At 37.0% G+C, this 18372-nt stretch overlaps 1 protein-coding gene across 1 annotated transcript in view; it reads right to left on the bottom strand.

The window, feature by feature from the left end:
* The window catches only part of DPYD (dihydropyrimidine dehydrogenase), a 372599-nt gene that overhangs the window by 307433 nt on the left and 46794 nt on the right, over positions 1-18372 (bottom strand). The window contains exon 3 of the mRNA XM_030033578.1: positions 16139-16221. Coding sequence (XP_029889438.1) covers positions 16139-16221 — 83 coding nt within the window. The remainder of the gene's footprint in view (positions 1-16138; positions 16222-18372) is intronic.

Genomic DNA, 18372 nt, shown 5'->3' with positions numbered 1-18372 from the left:
CCTGTCCCTTCCACCAAACAGCCCCTATAAAATGGCAGCAAAGAAAACTGAAACTGTCCCTTAATAAAAGTAACTAACCCAAAGCTCCTGTTTTGAAGGAAGATGCCTACTTTCATGCTGGAAATAATGGAAAAACAACAGTTTGATTTTTTTTTTTGTTAAATTAGCACACATTTGCAGATCTGATTCCAGGTGATAATGGACAGACTGCAAGGGATTTTGGTTTTTAGTCTCTTAAGTGTTACTTTTCTCTTTTTCTCTTTTTTTTTTTTGTGAAGATATAACCATATTTAGATTTCAATTCAAAGCACAGCTCTAGTTTATTGTACATAAAGATGTCTCTGAAGCACAAAGTACTGAATCAGAGAAAGGAAAGCACATCCCATCCTACAGTGGTGACATGACTTACTTGCATAGTTGCCACAAAAGTAATAATTACACTGTAACTCAATGGGAACAATGGTAATTTCACAGTAGCTCATGTTGTTGTTATCACCCTATATCCTGATAACTGTGAAATTAATTTGTGGCACCACTGTATGTGTCAGCTTTAAGCTGTTCCCTAGGTAACATTACGCTACCATAGAGAAGGAATGCTTGGCAGTAAAATGGGTAGCAGCAGATTGATTATACAAAAAGAATCTTCCCTCTACATACAAATAACTTGGCAATCAGGGAGATGATGAGAAAAAATCCACCCCACTGCCTTTTTTTTTTTTTTAAGAAAAAAAAAAAAGAAATTAATAGAGTTAATGGTATTAACTGACCATTATTCATACACTGGAAGAATGCAAAGGTAAAACAAAATGAGCAAACTACCAGATTATATTTAGTGCTACTGACCCATTGTTCCAACTGCAGCCAAGATGCAGCATAAAAATGCTGAAAATTTCTTCTTCCTTCTTCTAGTCATTTCCCACATTAACCATTAAATGGCAATTTTAAATATAAAAGCAAATATACAGCACTAAGATGTATTTAGGAGGGCAACAATAGTGTAGGCTATGCTTTCACAAATAATGCTCACTTCATCTCAGAGGCACAGTCCTTTCACCTCCTGAACATTCAACATTATTTTGCAATACTACTACTGCCAAAAAGGAGTTCCACACTAAATATAAAAGACAACACTCTGCCACACAACGCATCGAAATGCTTACAAATTTACTGGAGAAAATTCAGTGCCACAATAATTGAAGGTCTGGAAAACATTAAATCATGGAATTTAAGTAGGGAACTTATTACTGATTGGCAACAATAAACAAAACACTGAGTTTAAACTTTCCAGTCATTCTGCTTGGTACAGCAGTAGGTATGAGGCTTTGGATTAAAGAAAGATGCTATTTATTTTTATAGACTTTGGATATTTCTTTCACTTTTAATCCAGCCCTGTTTACATAGCATTAGAAACGCATATTGTAATGCCGCTTTCTCTTGCCGTATGTTTGTCTGTAAGGAAACAGGTGAAAAAAATCACAGCATGTTACATATACAGACTCAGTGGTTCAGCTGGAGTTTTGTTACTGAAAAAGCAGCAGCATCTCAGTGTCAGCGCTAGTAATCAAAGCAAAGGTGTTGAGCAGATACTCTGATCCAGGATATCCAGGGACAAGCATGTTTTGTCGCTCTGTAGTTTTGATCTTTATCTCTGACTGATCCTCCTTTTGTGATTGCTGCCCCCAAAACCCCTGACAGGTGATGTTCAAATGTGGTTGGTTTTTTTTTTTCCAACCCAAAATAGAGCTTTCAGAGCTCTGAAAGCAGCTGTAGGAGCCTAAAGCCAGCTTGGACAGTCCCAAATGTGTATTCTTCATTAAATATTGGCACATACTATGCCAAATTATGTCACTGCTGAGAGGAAAATTTTGCCCGTCCTATACTCAATTATTCATCGGAAAGGCACTCTGGTCATTGCCACTATCGACCCAGGAATTCAACCTATATCATTTGCCAAATCAGCACGTACCCTCGTCCACTCAACACTCGCTCTTCTTCCACTCCCTGCTGTGTGAGCCAATTCTGATGCACAAGGACCCTTAAATGCAGGCAACATATACAACACACATTTGCAGTCAGCAAGCTTACTACATTAACTGCATGGAGAATTTGCTGGTGCTTTTGATGCTGGTAGGAATTACTAAGGAATATCAGTACCGATTGATCCCCTTTTTCAGTCCCATTAATAACTGTCTGCAGTTATCTTTGCTTTGCTAGACCAGTGCAGAGCCTTGATGCTCAGCTAAGTCAGTGGTCATTTTTTTTCCACACACCTGACACTATTTCTGCCTGAACGATCATGGGCCAAGCCTGATGGCTGGCTTTTTAACCCCTGTGCATCCTCCTCTGTTCTTTATTTTCTTTTATACACTCTTCAGGTGTCAGTGCTGAAACAACTCCAATCAGTTGGAACAAACACACCTCCTGGAACGACAAATGCTGCCAGTGACAAACAACCTTCCATTTGCTGGATCAATGCTGCCAAAGGCATTCAGAAATGCTTCAAGAAAGGTGTATGTATGTATGTACGTAACTAAAGATCTTTGGAAAGCTTTGGACGCTAGTAGCAATTACTGGTTTTGCTGTAAGCCCAAACTTACTACCGCAGAGAAAATGTCTGTGACCAAGAGATGCTCTTTTTGGAAAGCTGATTGAAAAATGAGTAGTGGGGATAAAAAAATGCCTGAGATGGGGAATTTTACCTTTATAATCATTAAATCAAACCAGGTGCAATACAGCTGGTATTTTTACCTATGATAGCATTCAATAACCCGCTTGAAACTAACTGATGTACTCTGAGCTATCTGTGGTTCACAAAAAGAAATCCCAACATTGTTTTTAGCGTGCACTGGTAACCTCTGTACCGAGACTGCTAATGAGGCTGAAGATTAACTCCTTAATTGTGAACTATTTGCTAATACTCCATAAGTAGTGGCTGTTCCCCATCACATTTGAAACATGCTGAGATACACCATGGAGCAGTTTATAAAGCCATTCCCATGCTATTTTAAATGTATATATTTTGCTGAGGACTGTTCAAAATTGTAAAGAATAGTAATGTATTTTTAAGACAGTTATGGTGGGTTGACTGCCACAGTACAACAGTGATGTCTACTGACTTGGGAAATGGCTTTGAAGTGATGTGAAAATTAGTTGAAAATGAGACCAACCACAAAAAATTCTAAGTGATTCCTATCCAACCCCCCAGGTCTCAACAGCAAAGTCACTACCAAAAAAGATGCCTTGCCATCTCTGGTTTCTCCAAGCTGCCAAACTGCTGATACATTACTAGCTCTCTGGGCTTCAAAAAGAAATACGACAGTCTGTTGATATTATACATATATTTTCATTTTAGATCTTATTTTAGACATATTTTTTCTCAAAAAATAGGACTTTTTTGGAGGAAAAATTTACACCATTTGACTAAATTAATTGAGTAGTTCTTTCCAAGTTCATAAGATTCAGCAGGGTCTTGGACATGATCTCTAACCATACAGAAATTATATTTGATTACTAAAACTACAGTGCCATAGCATTTACAGAGAAGCTTTTTCAAATGTCTCTAGAACACCATAATGTCCCAAAATTAAAATATAAATCCTTGCAATGAAATGACATCAAATACATTTCATAAGACAATCATCGCGTACATTCAGTGAGAGTTATTAGCCAGCATGCGAAGTCTTCGAATAACTTCCATTGCACTTCCAGCCAACTGTAAGCTTGACGCATTACCTTGGAAGAATGCCACATTTCCTGCTGTGCTAAACTTACTGAAACAAATAGGAAAGCAGCATTGCTGTGTTACATCCCTGCTTTACTATTGTGTAATTGGACCACAGTACAGGAACAACACTTTGTATTACAAATATTGAGTTACCATTATCAACTTGTGGCTTCACACTCTCAGCACAAAAGCGATGAATTCTCGTCTTACATCAAGAATTAAATGAGTATGATAGAAGAGAAAATAATAAGAGAAGTTGCATTTCAAAGCTCTGTTTGCAGTTATAGTTTTAAGACAAAATAGATTTTATATGTTATGACATTGTTACACTAGCAGGAGAAAGAACGTTTAGCAACACTAATAGCAAAAGATTACTCAGGCCTTTCCAATTTAGGGGTAAAGTCTTCACTCACTCAGCGTACCCAAGTAGAATAAAAGAATAAAAATTGATCACAGAAGCAGGGAGTACAGGGAGATAGTTTTACACTTTCTGAACACATATCTAATTCAACTAGGAAAGAGAGCAAAATACTTGTGCTGTATAGTCCCTGCTGGTTAAATGGCTTCTTGTATTAGAAAAGGAAAATCGGGGATTTTACCTGCAACTGGGTCAACAGTGGTCCTCTGTCCTCTCCTGGGGTATTAACCAGCCTTTCCCCATGATTTTGGCTGCAGAAGAATTTATCCCTAGAATGGCTGCATCTCTAATAGCAGAAGATACCCTAGAAGGACTGTATCTATATGAGCAGCGTGGCCCAGCAGCAGGGGGTCTCACCAGCAAAACAGTTGGCATTAAGAACCGACATCACCCTTCCCAAAATGCAGGTAGTTTTTATTTCAGCCTAGTTCCAACCTAGTCCTGTAGGCTTGAGCAACCGACACAGACATCCATGTCCCTGCAGCTTCGGCGTCATGGCTGCCTGTGCTGGCTCTCTTAGAGACAGCACAGAAGTGCTCACCTGCCACGAGCAGGACTCGCAGCAGCAGCGCATCCCCCTGCCTGGGCACACTGCTGCCCCGCTGGCTTTGCACAAAATGTCAGCTGAGTCAGTGAGGATGACACAGAGGCACCCTACAGGTAGGCCATGACTAAACGTATGACTCTACATAGGAGCCATTTAAGCTTGTCTATATCTACCCCCAAAAAAAGAAGTTACAACAGATGCTGATAACGGTGCAGCTGCATCTCAGTGCAAGCTGAAAGATGCATCAAGAAACGGGACTTTCAGCTCTGTTTTGGCTACTGCAGCCACACGGCTAGCAGTGCTCTCAGGCTTAGCCATGCAGTCACAGCGATCTTTAGCAGAAAACACTCAATGGAGCCAGAATCTCTCTTAAATATATAACAATTCCTATTTAAGTATTTTTAAACATCCCTGTATGATTCTTTAACTATAGGGAGAACAATTCCCACCCCAGTTAATTATTTCATCTGAGAAGAAATCATAAGAGAATACACTTGGGGACAGAAGAGTGTTAACACCACCAGCAGTCGCCATGCAAGTAAATTTGCAATGGGAAGACTGAGGTGTGGACACTGTGAGGCATAGCCCAACATCTAATAGCCAGCCATGAGCCAAGCAAGACTCTGTAAGTCCCTGGGAACAGCAACTGTTTTACACATGCTCAAGTGCATTTCCTGTTCACTGAAAAAAACACAGATAAGTAGGAAAACCCACTGAGGAAGCCCCTATATGCTCAAACAGTAAGACATGCCAGGTAGGAGAAAAAAAAAAAAAACCACGGGGGAAATTATTTTATAAATATATCTTTTTCTATAATAAAAATACTCCTTGAAGTATAAGTGTTCTCTTGCCCTTTTGGTAATACTGTCAGATACTGACCAAAACCACATTTCTTTTTTTTTTTAATACATTACCAAATACAAAGCAAGTGCTTGGTTAATACTAATTAATACTAACAAACGTGGAAAAATCTGCAATAGGTAAAATAGCCATAATAAAAGTATTGGTAGTATTAAACTGTACCATTAAACACTACTACTGAATAGTAATAATAGAAGTACTAGTACTTACAAATATAGTAACAGTAATTACTTTATTAAATAAATAAAAATATTAAATATAGTAATAGTAATCACTATTTTTGAAGTACAGTAACAGTAGAAATATTAAATACTATTAATAAATAGTAGTAAAAAAGTAGTAGTAGTATTTTAAAATATTTCACAAAAACTTACTAGTTTTAAAAGATTATTGTATTGTAATGGTGTCAGATTGTAAATCAATGACTTTTGTAAGTATTCTGATGGAAATCACATTATAATTCTTTCCATTAAACTCTGTTCCACACGCAGATCCATTCTTAGAATTCATTTGAATGGGTCCAAATACTATGGTGACATTTAGAACCGTTCAGGGTTTGTTTTACAGCAGAAAATGTCTTTTTATTTTTTCTTTCTGAAAAAAACCCTTGAAGTTCAGTATTGGACCAAGCCAGAATTAAACGCTCCAGATTGGCTGAACAAGCTAAATACATACAAATTGAAACTTACTGCAAATGCCTGTTCCACAAAGAATCTTGGCACTGCCAATATTCTCTGCACATTACAAAGCACATCCTAGACAAGCAGTACTGGGCATTCAAGACGGCAGGAGATGCTGCTCAAGAATATTTAGTTTGTTCCTTGATTCTCCGTGACACCTCTTATGTTTGTAAGCAGCTTCCTTTGTACAAATTGTTGCCTGAAATCTTAACACTCCTCACTCCTAGGGGTGCTAAAATTTAGCAGCCTTGCCTTAGGCGCTAGCGGTGAAAGCCTCCGGGCTATCCTGAAGGACCTACAGTGGTCTAGGGCTTAACGGGCTCCCCACCAACTTTTCAACAGCAAGGTCCAATAAAAGGAGATTCTCCTGTAAAGTATCTGTGTTCCTTAGAAAAGAGGATGGAAAACAGTTTCTGCAAAATTTTGTAGCCAAATAGCTAAATGTGTGGCACTGATGCTAGTCTATCTTCTTAACAACTAATTTATTGAAAAAATCCAATACACTTTAGAGTCTTATTTTCAATAAACAGGCTGATTCCATTGGAACATTAAACTTAAATAATCCTTTCTTGCTCTCTCAAATAGCCTCAAGTAAATAAACAGGATTTAAATTCAGAAGTTTACAGGGGAAGGGCAGATTAATTTTGATGGTTGGAACCACAGTTTAATCTCTGGAACACCCTCACCCCAACATACAAAACATTTCTAGGAAAATGGATGTTTGTTCTTACATCCAGAACCACAACAGCCAGTATAATATAAAGTTAGGACTCTTGAGAAGCAGCAAAAAAAGTAAGCATAGCTACTAATATTCATTATAACCAAAGGGTTCTAATCACACCATAGTCAGAAAAGATAATGATGATCTGGCCACAATGAACATACAATGCAAAGACACACTCTACCTAATAAAGCAGTTTTGAATGAAGACTATATTTTGTCCTCAATCCCCTAGCTTTGCTTTGTATCCTGAACTCCAAGAAGAATGACTTCAAAGGACACCACAAAGGAGGGAAGAAAGATTACACTTTGGGGGGCTTTTGAGAACTACAGTAAACATCTGAAAAGAAAGAAGTGCAGATATATTTAAAATAGCATTTGTAAAGACAGACTGGTTTCTGACTGTACACAAAAGAGAAATTACTGTAGGAAATGGGGTTTCCTGAATACGTGTGGAATGTGGTACTTTCAATAGGCTGGCTACAGTGGAGATTAAATTCATGACTTACAAATAAAACAGCATGAGCTTCAACACTTTGAACTAAAACATCTGACTCCTTTGCCAAAGCGGTAACACACTCAGCTTCTGTGTATGTCACAGACTTTTGTTATGGTCTAAAATGGTATAAGCCATCTTCTAACTAAACTATCGAAAGCCCTGGAACATAAAATCAAATATAAATAATCTACAGAAAGCCATGACTCATGGCAAGACCACCAGCACATTCCCTTCACTCATCTCTGAACTTTTTTTTAATTTATTTTATTTAATGAACCAAAACCTTTTTCAAAGTGTACAGTGTACTCAAAGTGTACCTGATGAAACTCAGGTATTCATAAGCCTGGTAGTCCATCTTGTATATATCATCTCTAGCAATCCAGAGCATTTTTTCCTGATTGTTTTCCTGATTTGTCTGTAGCAAAGAACAAATTTCAGCAATATTTTAAAACCTTGCATTTTAAAAAGTAACAAAGGGGGAACCCATAGAGCAAACTCAAGATTCTGTAGTGCAATTTTCTACTCTAACAGTTTGCAAACGAGTGGCTATTAGTCACTAAAAGGTACAACGCTTCACCCACTGCATGCCATCTTTGGAGTCTTTGTGATAAGCCATCTGCCACAGTGGTTTTCAAAATCTCTTTCACCAACATCAGACAACATCTCCTGCAGTTTGCTAAAAAGCAAAATTTTGACTGTTATCCAATTCTTTCCTTTAAATCATAAAACTAAATGGTTCAAAAGCAAAAACAGGCTCCCCTCCCTTGAAGTGACAGAAAAATGTTTTTTGTTTTCTACTCTCCTCTCCGAAATATTTTTGGGAGTGGTACACATGAATACAGCAGCAATGTGTTTACCATACACAGAACAAACCTGAAGCATCATTCAGTCACTGTAAGACATACAAGAAAGAGTATGGACAACATGCAAGATTTTCACAAAAACATTCATGTAATATCTTGCCTAAAGCACACTTCAGTATATCAACAAAAGTAGTAATTGTAATGCAGTTTCCAAAACCACAGATATTATTTGTTACTTTGCTATTTTGCTAACAATGCTTTTGTTCTATATCCATGTATTGTTTATATACACTACAAGGCATAATTCAGTCCTCTGATGTAAAGCAACTGCGAACCTATATTGCCAATTGGAATCACAAAAAAAAATTCAACGTCATTTTACATCTGCCAGTCATGAACATCATCGATGCACAACTTTAGGTCAGTTAAAGTTGCATTTGCTAGTTTATGCTAGCTAGGTGACTAAAGGAACATTCAAAGGAAAACAATCTAACTTATCTTGATCCCCTCCCCTGTAACATCTAAAGAAACAAGCCTATCCTCTGTCTACATCACTAGCTAAAAAATAAATTACAATTCATAAATTAAAAAGGAGAAATTATATACAATATTTTGAACAATGTATGTGTAACAATCAGCTGAAATAAACTTGTAAATGTAATTCAGTATCAAAATTTCTAGTCAAGGTATTATGAAGTTGATATGCAATAGAACAGCCCATTCCACAATCAAGCTCAAACCAAGACACTTTATAGTTCTCTTGATTATACTTTAAAAATATTTCAAGTAATGCAATTACATTCTAAAGTGCAGAAGATAAAAATATTCACTAGTTCCACAAGATCTTCACTGTAAGTTATACCTGTGACTTAAAACAATGGACTTGCCATATATCAGAACCTCCTTTTTTTAATTGCAAAATGAAACATGAAGTATTTTAATTCTCCACATAAATGATACAGAAAGACAATGCAAGTTCTAATAACTGTCACAAAAATAATTACATTAATGTCACAGGTTCATATACATGCTTGGTGTTACAGCTCTGCACAGTGTCTGCCTGAAGACAGAAATTATACCATCGTGGCAAGATCTAAGCAATGCATCCCAGGCAGTGCTAGGCCCCCAGAGGGTAGCTAGTGAGTGACTCAGGAGTTAATTAGCCAACAAAGAGCAAGGTAAAATTGCATGAACACAGAACCTTGTTAATGCCGCTAAACAGCTTCTAGCACCTAAGCAGCTTGTTCAGTCGTAGCTATCCTTGTACAGTGCTGTCTTGCACTGTGAAGATATATGGCCAATGTTTGGTCAATGCAAGTGAGGCTGACAATCCATCTGATCTGTAATGTACACTAAGGATGACAGTGAAGTTCTGGTTTCAAAATGGCACTCAAAACTAAATTCATTTCTATTAGCCACATAGGTCTTTACTATGGAAGTACTACTAAAAGTTCTCAAGTGCTTTAATATTCTGCATGTATTCCTATGCAACACCAAATGTAACTAGCAACACTAGGATTCTGCAGCATCTGCTTATTTCCATATGCTATTAATAATATGGTAAATTTATAAAATTGTCAAGAAACATATCTAGAGAAGAAATTCTAAGGGGAGCATGGTCTATTCCCCAAATTCCACAGTTTAGTGTGTTGTTTTGTTTTCAGTCTGAGAACATCTCTGCAGGTAATTTTTTTTTTAAGGAACATCTCTAAGCCAAATGTAGTCTAAATAAAGGTCTAAATGAATATGCCTATATATCAAAGTGGTTTACCTAATTATTATGTCCTCTGGTGTGTGGGGGGTGTTTGATTGTTGTTAGTGAGATACATCAGAGGAACATGTGCTAGTCACCCAAGAAGGCATAGTGTTGTTGCACCTTGGAAGCAGCACATTTTTGTTAAATACATACAAAGCAATCATTTGCTTCTCTCTTAAAAACATGCCCCAAGCAGCATTCAAATGATTGCACTGGAGAGAAAAGTAAAGATAGAAGGTGGAAGAGAAATTTGAACTTACTCCCTCAGTCCCAAATAAGCACACTAATCACAAGGCTAGTGGCTACTTTGAATCACTGGAATTCACTCCAAAGGATTCCACCTCCCCAGAACATGAAGGATTTCTTTGAATAGATGATCTTTGACACCTGGATCAGGAACCCAGAAGCAATTATCTTTACTCCTCCTCATTCACCTTCCCTTTCAACTTACCTGAGATTAGTCCTATCTCTCAGAACAGATTAAGAACAATACAGGAAAGCAGGCATGCTCTTAACATGACATTTTTCATTATTCTCATTTTCCTTGTATTTCATGCCTGCATTTCTCTAACTCTCCAGCTCCATGATGTGGCTTTTTAAAGTGGGAAAATCGAGTTTCCTGACTCAGAACCGGAATATGAACCTGTATTTGCCACATCTCAGGCCACAGCCCTAACAAGTTGGTTACTAGATATTTTGTAGTTTGTGCTTGCAGACTTGTTTTGTTCACATGTTTTTAAATCCCTAACTTTTACTCTGCAAACTAATGAACACTTGTGAAATCATGGAACTTCTTACAGTGCAATTTTCTTGGGTTTTGCCCAGCCATAGAAACTATTTGTCAAATACATCTGAGAGTCTAGACCGTATTAAAAGAAGCTTGATTATTACAAAGCCCAGCTTATACAGTTGTCAAGACAACAGTGAATATCATCATTAACAGAAACTGTTTCTATCAAACTGGAATCACAGTTGAAGCCTCACTCCCATGTTCACATTATCCAAAACCATATGCAAATAAGTGAATGGAAAACAAAATTCCAAATGAACTTTGGTTCCTTTTTATACTGATCCAGACAAGCAAACTTTCTCTCTCCTTTCCCACTTTGAAGGAGGAAGAAATATGTTTAAATCTTCCTTTATTAACAAGAAACCTATACAAAAATACTCAGCTTTAATTTTCACTTGCAAAGCTTTCACGCATACTAATTCAGTCAATGTTCACAAGATAGACCATACACATATTCACCTACAAGTAGGACCCACACATGTATTTAACATCTCACCAGTCTCACTGACTACTCACTGCCGTAAGCCACTGTCATAAGCCAACTCAGTTGATAAGTAAACAATTGCAACACCAGATTCAGAAGATGTTAAACATTATGACTTCATTTGTCTGACACCAGATTCGTGAAATGTACACTAGACATAGGCCTAAAGCATACTACTAGTACAGTGTTCAAAAGCAATCTATCATCTACTGCAGTGGCTGATACTCCAAAGGGTTGGGCTGCCATTCAGAGGGATCTCAACAGGCTGGAGGAATGGGCCTACAGCAACCTCGTGAAGTTAGGAGGAAAAACAAAAAGGGGGGAAAAAAAAAAAGAAGTGAAGTCCTGCCCCTGGGGAGGAACAACACCAGGCACCAGTACAGGCTGGGGCCAACAAGCTGGAAAGCAGCTTTGCAGAAAAGGCCCTGGGGGTCCTGGGGGACAAGCTGAACATGAGCCAGTCCTTGCAGCAAAGGCCAGCGGCATCCTGGGCTGTGTTAGGTAGAGCATCACCAGCAGGTCGAGGGAGGAGATCCTTCTCCGGTGCCCAGCACTGGTGAGACACACCTGCAGCGCTGTGTCCTGTGCTGGGCTCCCCAGAACAAGAGAGACACGGACATACCCGAGCAAGTCCAGCAAAGGGCCCCTGAGGTGATCAAGGGACTGGAGCATCTGTCACACGAGGAGAGGCTGAGAGAGCTAGCGACATATAGCCTCGAGCAGAGAAGGCTCAGGGGGGATCTTATCAATATGTATAAATACCTGATGGGAAGAATAAAGACAACAGAGCCAGACTCTTCTTAGTGGTGCCCAGTGAAAGGGCAAGAAACAATAGGCACAAGCTGAAACACAAGGAATTCCAGTAAAAAAAAAAAAGGTGGGGGGTGAACCTGGCTGGACACAGCCCTGAGCAACCTGCTCTACTTGACCCTGCTCTGAGCAGGAAAGCTGGTCTAGGTCAGTGATCTCCAGACTGGAGTGTGCACAAGACAACCCACCTGGATGTGGGAAGAAAATACTTTTAGTACCATTAATAAATATTTTTTTTATTTCATCTTTATCTCATCCTTTTTAATTTCTCTTCTTGTGTGTGTTTTATAATACACATAATATATTAGTACAGTGGTACATGTATACAATTTATAAAGAAATAAACATATACATATTGGGAGTGCATGCTCAAAAACATTTTGCTGGTCCACAATCAATAAAGTCTGGAGACCACTGGTCTAGATGATCTCCAACAGTTCTTTCTAACTTCGGTGAGTCTGTGATTCTCTCTCTTGATAAGAACAATGGATGCCTGTACACAAAGTAAGTGAACGGATTCAGTGGAAAAAAAAAATTTCCTTCCTGCCAGCTGATGTCTGTCACTTTCTGAAATTTGTCCTTCACCTTGTTAAACCCAGTAACTCCCTAAGCCTTATCTTCTTCTAAATTGATATTAATAATTGCGGTTTTTATTTCTTCTACACCTCTACTAAAAGTTACTTTATAGTTCGGAGGGAGTTTCATTGTGGTTTTTTTTGGTTTTAAGGCTCCTCAAGGCTTCTTTACCCTACTTTCCCAGAGGAATGGTTACTGCAGCAGTCCACATTCCAGTTTTGCTACCTGTGAAAAGACTACCAGGATCAGCATACAGTTAGCTATGCCACTTCCTCCTCCTCAAATACTTATCTCCTCGTAGCAGCCAAACCAGTCTAAAAGCTCCTTTAAATTTCTAGATGAAAATTTACTGAGGATCAGGATCCAGATTTTTTACAGTGATTATATATTAAGAACAAATTGAGCCCTGTTCAACAAAAGCTTAATGATCTTACTTATGCAACCTGACATTATAGGTATACATCCATGCTATTTTTCTGCCAAGTTACTACATAAAATACCCAATTAAATTATCGTATACACATTCAAGGTATGTAAAGCAATAGTCTGTCCATTTATAAACCCCATTTCAAAAAACTAATGTATTTTTATTGTTTACTTAAGCTTTACAGTTGCATTAAAATATCCTAATAAATAAACCATTTGGAGTACATTAATAAGCAAAACATTAACTGAATTGAATGCTTTACGATTTTACGTGCAATCATAAGTAAACCAAATTCTTACAATACCACTCTTTATACACTGAGTAATGGCAAACTACTATCAGCTCATTATCTCATTGAAGGTCTAAAATAATACGTAAGGTAGAACTAGAGAAAATTCATACACTTTATGATCATTTCAAAACACTTCAGAAAATTTGTTTTGCATACATCTATATACATAAACAAGAAAGATGATTTTCATGTAATCCTTAATTTGAACACCATTCAGTTTCTGAAGGCTGGAAGAAGAACAAGACCCTTCTTGGATATTAGTGTTTGTTTATGCAGAGCACAGTGATATTCATAGACTGGAAATGTATTGAAACCCCTATTAAATTGACCATTTTTCTCAAAGAGAAAGTTAAAATGGAAGGTCTCATTCCAAACAGGAGCACTGGGGAAAAATGTTCATTGTATCTCTCATCTGGCAGACCAGTAGTACCACTCTGGGAAATCAGAGAGGATTTGGGCAGACTGCCCACTCAACTTAAGGCTCATCTGAGATCCACATATATCTGCTTAGCTATCCAACTAGGATTTTGTTGTTGGTTTTTTCATGCCCACATGATTTTAGCGCCTTTGTGCAATGTGCAACCCTCTCTACATGCTTCCCTTACCAGAAGGAGGCAGGTATCTCACAATACTGAGGCCAGCAAATCTGTGTCCTCCCACGCCTGGTCCAATGTCCACTATAGTTATGGGAAAGCAAAGTGAACTTCAATCTGTCAAAATGTACCACCTGAATTACATACGCTATAGATAATCTTGGGATCCAAATAGAAAAATGCAGCCACCAAGGATATGGGGTGACTATGCAAGCAGTTGAAAGAACTCTACAGCCTAAAATAACAAGTGGTTTTTTACACACATTTAGAAAAATATGTACACCTACATGCATATACCTCTCTAAATTAACATTTTGCAGCTTTTATGTGTTACTCAAGTACATTATAAAAACATACTACAGTCTTAATTTAGTAAGTCAGGTATTTTCTTTACTTCCATAAAAACAACTAAGAAAAAAATCAACCATATAATATTGACTGCAATTAAGAGAATTCCAGCACTGCACAGTATCTGTCACACTTCACAATCAATAACTATTTGTCAGAATGGCTTGTACACTCACAGAAATAGCCAGGATACAAATTTATGAGATAGTAAAGTGCTTTTTATTGTATGCACAGCATAGAATCATAAGAATCTTCTACACAGTCCTTGTAACAGAAACATGACCTTTGAAATGCCAGAGCTCCCTTCACTAGCTAATGTTTATCACCAAAGAGCTGTCAGCTCCCAAGTTTTTAAAAGATTAACTCTGCTGAGTCATGTATCGCAAACACTGCAAACCTACCCATGGAACATTGTTACAGGAGAGCAGCAACTTGAAATCCAATTTGTTGAAAATACTAAAATTAGCTTCATATGCCAAAAGTTCCCCAAATCTTTATTTTAAATAACCTTCCATTTACTGGCACTACACGAAGGATTTAGATACACAGATGACCGATCACATTGGGAGAAAACCCTAAATGTATGAAGCCGAACAAGCAAAAAGCAAGAAATCACAATTAGAAAGGTGAATGCCATTATTTTTACAGTTACTAGAAACACTAGTATTTGAAATATTCAGAAAGGAAAGAATATAATTTGGAGGTGATAAGAAAGGCTTCAAAAGAGGCAGGTTGCATGTCAAATCAGAATACTTTTACAAACACTTACTCATAGCAGTATACATAAGACAAGAGCATCATGAACATAGAGTCATGCAAATAAAGTCATTCAAACACATCCATAAATTTAAAGGGATTATGAACACAATCAAAGCAAATGGGTGTAATTATTTTTTCAAGAAGATTCTCAATATTTTTTGTTGGTTTTTTTTTTACTTTTTACTGTGCTAGTGCAAGTCTAAGTAGTTACTCTGATATCAGGCAAGTGAAATGAAGCACTATGTTTGCATCATTACATTTTACTATCCAACTTTCAAAACCTTTAAAAGTACAGGTTACTATAATTTTCTGATCCACAGATAATACTATAATTAACATCTTCCTGATTATTCAGTGATTTACTTTAGAAAATGTGTCTTTGGTTCCACCATCTTTCAGCATAGTAATCATTCCCTTTTCCAGATATTATAGCTGACAAGTTTCTTTGGAGTCCTATACCCAGCTACTTCACAGTGCACGTAAGGATGACAGAAGATTCATGTACTGACTAATTTTAACCTCCTCTAATAAGCATTAAGTGCAATGATATGAGGATATTAAGCAAAATATACATCTCTACAATACATGAAGGACCCGATAGATTTTAACGTTCCATTAGCAAAACCAAAATCATACAAATCTGGTGATAAAATTCAGAGTACACAGGAACTACATACATAAAAATCAAATCCAATTTAAAAGCAAACACAGGTTTGTTCAAACAGCATTGTACAATTGCTTTAACACTTACAGAATTTAGATGAACAATATTTTCATTCACTAACAGTTTAGTATAAATATAAAGCAAGGCACCCCTTAAGCATTTTAAATAACAAATTAAACATTTACGTTTTTTACTGTGCAGTCAGGCTTAACATTTATGCAGCTTCAAAACCAAAGTACAGCCTCAAGGGAAGCCTCTCCACTGACAAATTAATACCTTAGAGAATAGAGCTGAATGGTGGCAATGAACTCATTTGTTCCCCCAATAATGAAGAATGACTCTTTCTTTACCACATCTGTGACTGTTGCTATGGTGACCCAGACTTACCTCATTGCTTCTCGAAGTGCTCCTCGCTCACTAAGAGTCGTGTGCTTGATGTCATCAAAATTATTTTCTAGTTTCTCACAGTTCTGCAACAAACGGACAAACCCATGTAAGGCTCTTAAACAGTATATTGTACATGTATTAACATTATTCAACATCATGCAAACAAAACGGATTTATATTATGTAACCTCAAATTATGCATTCTGATTTAATTACACAGGAGTCATTAAAAAGACACTGAGAACTCAGAAACAAAGTAAACATGAATCTTATTATATGGTTGTCATGGAAATCATCTTACAAATGTTCCATATCAAAATGTATAGAATTTTTACTTTTTTCTTCTTTGAAAAAAAAATTAATTTTTCCTTTATCAGTATGCAAGGCTACAAAGCTACTGTACACACACAGACAAGAATAGAAACCTAAACGTGCATTTTAGAATTATAATAAAAGTTATAAATTCTGTCCCAATGAAACAGGCAGTGTTGTTGGAACAAACCAATCATATTTAATTCATATTTAATTTTTAAAACATAACAGAAACTGAAAAGATTAATTGCTTATAGACACCTCAACCACTTAAAGCTTTTTCCAGATTAGAGCTCACCATTATTTCTCAAAGTAATATGAAGCCAATAATTTTGTGACAATAAGCGAAATAAAACTTCGCTGTATTCTGTGTGACTGGTTCCATTACTCCAGAGTGCTGATCCTTTTCTTCTGCTCCCATAAAGGCGGTAAAATTGACTCGGAAGATGCTAAGGAGTACAGAAATTTGTATCTGTGCAAAGTCAGTGTGAAATACCAGCAAACAAGAATTCCCTGATCATCTGCATCATCCATAGGATTTTTATATTCTCTTGAGGCTTCGTCAATACAGGAGGCTTTTAGGTTACCCCTGTTCTCTGCAGCACCTTTCTCCAATACCAAAACTTACCTCTGGGAGGCATAATTTTGCCATATGGGTGCAAAAGAAAGACAAGTTGCAAGCGTAACAGTTAGTATTGCTAACAACCTTGAAGGCAGGATTGTCAGGCTTTTTATGCAGTAGCTTTAAAGAAAATAATGTGCACTATTATTTGGTCATATTGCTTTCACAGTTTTTAATATCTGAATTAATTTTCAAGTCCACATCTTAAAGATAGTTATAATAAATACAATAAAAGTTACCTATTGTTATTTCTTTTGTGCATTGATTCTTTATTTTTATAATTACATTCAATTTGAGGTTACAAAAGCATTACTGTAAAGGAAATAATTAGATATTTGTAAATGACCTAACAAGATACTTTAGCTTGTTCAATTAGCATTTAAACTATCATTATTTTTAAATAAGATTATAGACTTTTTAATACAAAGTTTTAATGCTTTAACAATACATTTCTGAGCAGGAGAAATGAACAAAGCTACATTCAGAACCTTTGCAATCTTTTCTCTCCCTTAAAAAAATTCTACATGCCTTAAGTATGAGTAGTAAATCTTATCCCATGGCTAATCAGATATTATTTATTTGTTTATATTACAATCAGTTGTCCTTTGTATGGCAAAATCCTACTCAAAAACTCAAAGGGATTACACGAGAAAGACAAGGAAGCTCTACAATGAAGTATACCATTATTTAGATCAGCCTACATTGACCTTCAGCTCCAAGCACACACAGGCAGGTCAGTCATTTAAAATACACGAAGAAATCCAAATCAACAATACTAATAAAGAATTCCTGATTCATCAGTACTAAACTGAAAGTATCTGTGCAAGCAAAATCAAACCTCCTATCCTCCAGGAAAACAGACCAGAGGAAACACCATTTGGAATATTGCTCCAAGTGCCAAAAGAGGAAAGCCCATGCTTTAACAATCTTGTGCCACCAGCAACTGAGCACAGGTTCAGAACATCTGAGCATCACACAGTTCACTTCTCTTGACCTTGTGGTATAAAGCACATAGAAATGACAGAGGATCCAAAGCACACAAAATTTTTATCAAACACAATTAAATCTTCTCTATATCATACAAGCTAAAATAGCTGATGCTCTCCACGTGGACAATGCTGAAAAGAGTAAGTTCAGCTGGTATTTCTTCTTTGTCTATATAGACCATACTGTGTCAATCAGCTGAAGGGCAACAAAGGTGGCCCATATCTAAAGAAAATGCTGTGATCATGTAGCCTTACACGCACAAATATTCTATCTCAACTATAAACCCAATGCAAAAATGGATAACCCAGAATGAA

The sequence above is a fragment of the Aquila chrysaetos genome, chromosome 12 (assembly GCF_900496995.4).
Source record: "Aquila chrysaetos chrysaetos chromosome 12, bAquChr1.4, whole genome shotgun sequence".
Lineage (NCBI taxonomy): Eukaryota > Metazoa > Chordata > Aves > Accipitriformes > Accipitridae > Aquila > Aquila chrysaetos.
Note: the sequence above shows the minus strand (reverse complement) of the source record. Positions and strands in the feature narration are given on the sequence as shown.